This window comes from Bison bison, unplaced genomic scaffold (assembly GCF_000754665.1).
Source record: "Bison bison bison isolate TAMUID 2011002044 unplaced genomic scaffold, Bison_UMD1.0 scf7180017864453, whole genome shotgun sequence".
In the NCBI taxonomy this organism is placed as follows: Eukaryota; Metazoa; Chordata; class Mammalia; order Artiodactyla; family Bovidae; genus Bison; species Bison bison.
This window is the reverse complement of record NW_011495015.1, coordinates 1,757,626-1,765,817: the sequence shown is the minus strand read 5'-3', so window position 1 is coordinate 1,765,817 and position 8,192 is coordinate 1,757,626. Positions and strand designations below refer to the sequence as shown.

General features: G+C 48.1%; 1 protein-coding gene across 1 annotated transcript in view; it reads left to right on the top strand.

The window, feature by feature from the left end:
• Positions 1 to 847: 847 nt before the first annotated feature.
• Positions 848 to 8,192, top strand: part of RAB31 (RAB31, member RAS oncogene family) — a 55,797-nt gene continuing 48,452 nt past the window's right edge. Inside the window, exons 1-2 of the mRNA XM_010859081.1 lie at positions 848 to 1,112; positions 4,328 to 4,407. Of these exons, the coding sequence (XP_010857383.1) occupies positions 1,017 to 1,112; positions 4,328 to 4,407 (176 nt within the window). The 5' untranslated portion in view covers positions 848 to 1,016. The remainder of the gene's footprint in view (positions 1,113 to 4,327; positions 4,408 to 8,192) is intronic.

The window sequence follows — 8,192 nt, the reverse complement described above, 5'->3', positions numbered from 1 at the left end:
GCCTGAGAGTCTGGTTGGTACTGGCTGAAATCCCAAGTTTGAAAGTAGAATAAAGTTTCCTATGGAAATAATATTATAAATGGATGTTGGGGCCTTCATTGTAGAGAGCTATAGTGCAGGCCCAAGCTTGGGAAAGAATCATGATTTATTTAAAGCATTATGTCAACAGAAAGATGCATGCCTGAGTTTTAAAAGTTTGGAACCCAGCCATCAGCCGTCCTATTGGCGTCTTGGGGTGGCCTGTGCAGTCCTGGTCACCCTGGCTCTGACACCCTGTCTGATTCCTTTGAAAGTTTAGGTCTGATGTGTAAGTGACCTAGGGGCTTCCCAGGTGGTGCTAGTTATAAAGAACCTGCCTGCCAACTCAGGAGAAGGAAGAGACACCGATTCGACCCCTGGGTTGGGAAAATCCCCCAGAGGAGGGCATGGCAACCACTCCAGTATTCTTGCCTGCAGTATCCCACGGACAGAGGAACCCTGCTGGCTACAGTCCATGGGGTCTCACAGAGTCAGACACAACTGAAGCAGGTTAGCACACAACGCAGCACAACCTATTAGGGAAAAGACTCTGACCAAGAATAGATATGGATACAGATGTACGTGTGTGTGTGTGTGTGACTGAGTCACTGTGCTGTACACCTGAGACTAACGATGAATGACATTTTAAATCAACTATGCTCAATTAATAAAAGAAAAGAATTGGTTTTATGCTGGTGGCTCCTTGGTAGCTGACAGTACGTCCCCCTCCCATTGGGGCAAGACCTAGCAGATGTGTCTTTAGGAAGAATGACTCTCTTATGGGTGGTGAACCTGGAAAGCAGTAGTAAAGGCCCTCCTCATGGGTCTAAGAAGTGGACTTCCTTAAAAAGACATTTACATCTGTCGGGGAGTTGATTTACCTGGTGAGAGCCTGTAGGGTTTTCACGGGACTCGGAAAACTGTGCTCTGACCCTCCAGCCTGCTGTGTGACCCTCAGGGAAGCCACACAGCCTCCTTTCCTGCAGACTCGGGGCTGGATGGGCTGTAACAACGTCCTGTCATTTCAGGAAGCGGACCCAACTTCCTTCCAAGGGCGTCGAGTCCCCCGGAAGTCACGGGGCCGAGGAGAAGGGGTGAGCAGCCTGTGCCTCCCAGCCCTCCTCTTGTTCCTCGGATGCCTTTATCCACCCAGGAGTTGCTGCTTCAGAGCTTTGCAATTTCCTGTGGGACAGGCATGATCCGGGGCGTTTTCCTCCTGCCTCTGTGTGTGTGTGTGTGACTGTCTGAAAGAGGTCCTGCAGGAAAAGGAAGTCACCCAGCTCAGTGATTCATGACAACTGCCCTGCATCCTGCTCTGCCATCATCTGCCATCCGCGGGCAGGGCCTTCCCCTGGTGGCCGGCAGGGGAATGGCAGGCCCGGGAGCAGGCAATCCCCAAGTTGTCACAAAACCTCTGAGCCCACAAGATGATTTTGTCGTCGTTCAGTCACTCAGTTGTGTCCGACTCTTTGGAATTCCATGGACTGCAGCACTCCAGGCTTTCCTGTCCTTCACTGTCTCCCGGAGTTTGCTCGAACTCATGTCCGTTGAGTTGGTGATGCCATCCAACCATCTTGCCCTCTGTTGTCCCCTTCTCCTCCTGCCTTCAGTCTTTCCCAGCATCAGGGTCTTTTCTAACGAGTCAGCTCTTGGCAGCTGAAACCCTTGGGCAGAGCAAGTAAATGGGCTGCGAAACGTGCCCCCTGGAGCAGAGTCCTGCCCATGAGAATGCCCCCTCGGGCCAGAGCCCTGGATGCCAGCCGCTCTCTTAGAGGACAAGGGCTCTGCTGCTGGGGGGAGGCTATCAAGGGGCCATTGTCCCAGCTGGGTACGGGGGAGGCCTGGGTGCAGCCCAGTTCTTCCTGTTCAGAGTGGCTGGGGCTGCGAGGACTGCAGGGTGGTAGGGGTCTGCTCTTTCACAGGGACTTTAAGCTCAGCTCAGATGGGAAGGACGGGGCTGTGCTTTGGGAACACTGAGAAGCGTTAGCTGGAGTCCTTCCTGGGGATGCAGCTGGAAATAGCAGTCGCATCGATCTGGAGTCCGAGGAGCTGGTGTTTCCTTCCTGTCGTCACCTCTTTGAACTCTGCACATCGACCCAGGGCTGCAAAGATGTAGCGTCTAGTGCGGCTTTTTCCCGGGCCTTAGAGCCAGTGCAGGCCACATGCTCTGGGAGGTGACACCTTCTGGACAATGACCTTCTGATGAGGATCCCAAGCCCGAGGCCCTCCCGCCCCGGGTTTGTTAGGATTGTCCTGAGTGCGGGAGCGAGAGGGCACGCCCATAATTCAGATGCCAATGGTGTTTCAAATCTCATTTCATGTTTCAGTGTCTGGAGAAAAACACCTTTCTCTGAGCTTCAGCATTTTCTCCTTGATCTGCGGGCTTTTAACGTGAAGCTTTGAAGAGAAGCTCATCACTGTCTTTTCCTTCTTGGGCTAGGTGTGTCTCTTTCCCCTCTCACTTCTCTGTCTCGAGGTTCTGCAGTCCTCCCAGAGCAGATTGGCGTCCTGGATCTCCTCGCCGTGCGGCCACTCTCAAAGGGCAGCGGGAGCAGGAGCTTTGTTCTCCTTTGTCCTGCTTCCTGGGCAATCTCTGGACTTCACCTTGCCAACTCTCCCTTTGAAGTTTCCATTTTTGTCATCATGTTTTTAGTATCTGAGGGTCCGTCTTACTTTCTGAATGATCTTCTAAAAATGCATCCTCTACTTTTCTGTGGGTATAGATCTCCGGTATTTCTTAGATGAGTATTTCTTTTTAAAAGATTGAAATACATCCCCAGGGACTTCCCTGGTGGTCCAGTGGTTAGGGGTGCACACTTCCAATGCAGGGGGCACGGGTTTGATCCCTGGGCAGGGAACTAAAACCCCGGCATGCTGCGTGGCTTGGCCAAAAGAAAAAAATAAATAAAAGGAGAATGTTTAAAAAAATAAAATGCCTCCCCAAAGCTCTGTTTGCACACAGGGGCTGGTGGGTGGGGGCACACGTGGCCTCTAGTTGGGGGACTCCACGTGTTCATAGCTGGGTCTGCAAGTGGGGAGACACACTTGCCTCTTCCATCTGGGCTTCAACAGGGTGGGGCAGGGTTGGGTGAGTAGCTCCCCCGGCCCCAACCCAAGCTGTGTGCAGGGTCGTGAGCCAGCCTGTTTCTGACACAGGTTTTCTGGAGTCAGCCTCCAGCATCCTCCAGCATCCTCCCAGAACATCTGTCCTCTAAACCTGTGGCTGGGGCGCCTAGGTGTGATTCTCTGCAGTCTTGCCTCTGGTTCCGATATTCTGATTCTAGCACTGCCTCCAGCTCTTGGTACCTGCAGGGAATGTGGGTGGGACTGACTTGCTCCCCCTGCTGCAGGCCCTTAGGCTCCGGCTCCTTCTTTCACAGTGACCCCACCCTCCCTCCCCCAACTGTTCCTCTCTGTCCTCACTTGTCTGATGGTTGTCTCTTCTCCCATTTCTTTGACCTTGTGAATGTGTTTTTTTTTAATTCCTTAAACCATTTGACAAGGGATTTGGAAAGGACTGGAGGAAAATGCACGTGGGACTTCCCAGGTGGCACTAGTGGTAAAGAACCCGCCTGCCAATGCAGGAGACTAAGAAACGCGGGTTCGATTCCTGAGTCTGGATGATCCCCTGGAGGAAGAAATAGCAACCACTCCAGTATTCTTGCCTGGACCTGACTGTAGCCTGGCTGGCTACAGTCAGGTCGCAAAGAGTCAGACACGACTGAGCAACTTAGCATTCACACACAGAGAAAAATGCATGTGTCTGTTTCCAGTGAGTGAGTGGACCCCTTTCCTAACAGCTTTATAGAATTATTTAACAGAGAAAGAGCTGTACAATTGAGCAAAACTGGAGGTTCTTATGCAGCCATCAGATTCTAGAGAGAAAATGATAAACATGCAATAATTAGAATTTATCGTTCTTATAGGATGATACCTAGAAAAATAGATTACGTCTTTTTAGAGTGCTAAAGGTTTGAATAAAATCAGTTTCTACCAAAACAAAGTGATATGTTGCCATACTTCTTAGATCCCTCCCCAAATTTCCAAGTTTCTGGAAGCACGTGTATTGAAACATGTCAGTTCTAGGTTAATTATTGTGTATAGATGGCACATGTTTCTGAAATTTACTTTTAGCATACTTCTTTTATGAAGGCAATACAACTTCACTGTCAGAATTTCTGGTATGAAATAGAAGAAAATATCCCACTTCCCCCCAGCTGGAAGTAAGCTCCTCTGTGCTGGGTTCTGTTTATACTGGGTCAGAATCCGCCCCCATGGTCTTCATGGCTGTATTCTCGTCCTCTTCCAGGACACTGGCGTGGGGAAGTCCAGCATCGTGTGTCGATTTGTCCAGGATCACTTTGACCACAACATCAGCCCGACCATTGGGTAAGTTCTCATCTGTTCTTCCGATCCACCTTTCTTCCTTTCTAAGTACCCAGAGAGGTCACAGTGTCTGAGCCTTCGGGGGTGTTCATCCCGGCCAGGGAGACTCAGTCCCGACTGTGAAGACTTGGACACAACTCAGGGACTTGGGCGGTGTGTCCGGTCTTCCTGTCCCTGCAGTCCCCTCCACCCTGCGCCAGCCGCCCTCACTGCTGCCTCGGGTTGTTTCCTTGATCTCCAAGTGCGTTATTCTGCAGATCACGCCGACTTTATTTCCAGATGGAAGTCGAGATCTGGGACGATCTGGGACGAAGGTCTTGCTTGAACCTGCCTGCCAGGAAACCTGGGAACGCGTCCACTCACAGCAGAGCCGTCTGCACGGCTCGTGGGCAGATTGATTTTCCTTTCCTGGCTTAATCCAGTGTCGGCTTCTCTGTTCCAATGCTTGGGAGGGGGAGGGGAAGACTGCCCTCCTACCCTCTGCCCTGCCCAGACCCCCAGACCCCAGCCTTGGGACGTGAGAGCACTTCCTGTTCACTTTCTCCTTGCTTCGGATGCCTTTACCAGATGTGCTTCTGCTGTGCTGTTTCGCAGGTGGTTAATTTTTCACCATCTTAGTACTTGGCCCAGTGTGTTTTTCTCCACAAAGACAGCATGCTCTCTGCAGAGAGCAAGGTTTGGTTTTCCTCAGCAGGGAAACAACGAGTGTATCAATTTGGGGAACTGGGTAGGATGGATGAGGACAGGGCAACGGCCTCCATCAGCCTTGAGTGGAGAAGATTCACGGCAGGGCACACGGCAAGCTTCTGACTCACAGCCATCGAGTCCACTGGGAGTCCACCGCCTCCCACGGTGATCACTGCCTTGGGAAAGACCTCAGGCTCTGAAAGGGCATCATTTCTGCACCGAAAGTTCATCCTTGTCACCCGATGACTCATGAGAAACCCTGACTGCTATTCAAGCAGATTGTCAACATCATGAACAGACGTGTGCACCTCTCTTTCTAGTTTGACCTTTACAAGGACATCATGTTTCTTCTCTGCCAGATTCTGCTTCCCGCAGGTAGTGAAGCCAGTTCAGCATTGCTCACCCCCATTGCTCGGGAAGCAAAGACGCCTGAGAGTCTGAAGTTGAAAGCTAGCAAGGAGGCTGGAAAAAAAAAAAAAAACCCAACCAAAAGAACAACGGTTGTCAGTCTTCATTTCAAACAGTAATCGTCTTTCTCCTAGTGGCAGGAAATCAGGAACAGAGAGAGGTGTCTGCACATATAGGTATGTGTGTGTGTGTGCATGCTCAGCCGTGTCCAGCTGTTTGCGACCTCATGGACTGTAGCCCGCCAGGCTCCTCTGTCCATGGGATTCTGCAGGCAAGAATCCTGGAGTGTGTTGCCATGCCCTCCTCCAGGGGATCTTCCTGACTCAGGGATCAAACCTGCATCTCTAGCATCTCCTGCATTAGCAGGCAGATTCTTTACCAGTTGAGCCACCAGGGAAGCCCCACATATAGGTGAATACATGCATATCTGTGGTATGATATGCATTGCTACTTTCACTAGAGCTGTTCCTCGAGGGCTCACTGTATACCAGCGGGGACTTCACAGCTGTCATTTCCTCGTTTGACCCTGAAGCTGCCCATAGATCACGCAGGGTGGATTTGGGGCCTATTTCACAGATGAGCAAACTGAGGGACTGTGACCATCATCCCCCAGGGTGGCCATGAGGCTCTGTCTTCTCTCCTGACTGTGCCATCAGATTCTTTCTTGACCAGGGTCAAGGCCGTTTCAGGTCTCAGGCTTACCTCCGTCTTATCTGTAAAGTGAAAAGTGTAGTCTGGGTATATTTTTTTCCCCTAGCTCATAAAAGTCTTAAGATTTTAAAGGCATGAACTTAGTTTTCTAAACCTGAGAACTTTTTGTGAGCAGAGTTGCTGCGTTATTTATCCCATTGCCTAGAATATATTGAAGAATGAATGAAAATCTGATTTGTTGTTTAGTTGCTAAGTGACTTGTTTAGTTGGTAAGTGACTTGTTGTTTAGTCGCTAGGTCGTGTCTGATTTTCTGCGACCCCATGGACTGTAGCCTGCCAGGCTCCTCTGTCCTTGGGATTTCCCAGGCAAGAATATTGGAGTGGATTGCCAATTCTTTCTCCAGGAGATCTTCCTGACCCAGGATTGAACTTGCATCTGCTGCATTGGCAGGCAGATTCTTTTCTACTTTACCACCGAGCCACCTGAGAAAATCTGACTTACATCAATGTAAAAACAAAAATAAGCATCAAGACAAAATGTTGATATCGCTGTCTACATACAATTTTAAAAAGCATTTTTGGAAAATGTTCCATAAGCCAAGTTAAAGGGCAAAGGTTAAACTGGAAAAAAAAATTTTTTTAATACACTGTTACAAAAAGTTGGTATAAAATAGTCAAAAAGGACACAAGAAGCGGGATGACCATCCCTGCTAAAAAGTAGGCAAAGGTCATGAACTAAAGATTCACAAAAGGAAAACAACTGAAGAGAAAATACTAAAATGATGTCAGACTTACGACAACCATGACAAAAATCAGAAATGAAATACCATTTCCTGTGTGTCATCCTGGAGCAGATTCGAGAGGCTCTTGTTTGCAGAAAAAATCATCTCATACATTTAAGTGGGTGTAGAGGTAGGTACAAGCTACCATTTGGTGAGCATAGCAATGTGGAGAATATATGCTTCTAAGAAGTCCAAAGAATAGTTGTACAAGGACACAAAGATTCAGGTTCAAGGATATTCATTTAACCATTGTCATAATAGTGAAAAATAGGGGACCATGACATGGTGTGTAATATGCAGTCACCAGGTAATGATGCTGATCTGTAGGCACAGAAATAGAAAGATGTCCATGATATATCAAGTGCAGGAGATACAAAATCTGTGTACCATCGACTTGGGGGATAAAAGTTGTGTCAACACCATTTGGAAGACAGTATCAACTTATTAGCAGTGATTATGACTGGGTAGTGAAATTACAACTGATTTTATGTTCCTCCTTTATATTCATTAAAAAAATTTTTTAATGAAGTACTAATTTTTAATAAAGTACTAATATTGCTTTTATAATGAGAAAAGTCATCAAGAGATTTTGATTTTTGGAGTATATTTGCTCTGACGAATAAGCTGGGACGTACAGTTTAAGAACTCTTAAAGAAATGAAATGTCATGCGGCAGATGTGATTTTGATCATGTTAGGTTATATCACTTAGAAAAATGCTTAGAATTTCCATCTAGTGCAATTGCGTGTTAATAATAATCTGACTATTCACCGTGGTGTTCAGTATATTGTGGGGACAGTCATGGGACCTACAGGGACGAATATCTTCCTCCCTGGAACTTCTGTGGTCTGCCCTTAGTCTCAGGGAAGAGTAGAAATTGAGGAAATCTTACCAGGCTGAGCACTGAGTGGTGGCAGGGCTGGCTCTTGCTGGACTGTGAGGGCCCTTGGGGTCCGTGAGAGTGAGGGAAGACATCCTGATGCTTACCCCTGCAAACTCCAGTCTGCATCCTGAGAAGAACAAGAGGAGGACACCTTTATTGTCCCTAGAAAGTAAATTTGGTTCAGTGATCATATCTGACATATAGTCTAAATTTTCATTTTGCCAATTTCATTTGTTCTCAAAACTTTGGAGTACTTTTCCCACTAATCCAGGGTCCAGTCAAGTTCCATACAGTACATTTGGTGGGTTTGTCTCTTTCCTCTCTCTTAATCTAGATTCTAAAACAACCCCCCCACCCCACCCCCGGTCTTTGGTTTTG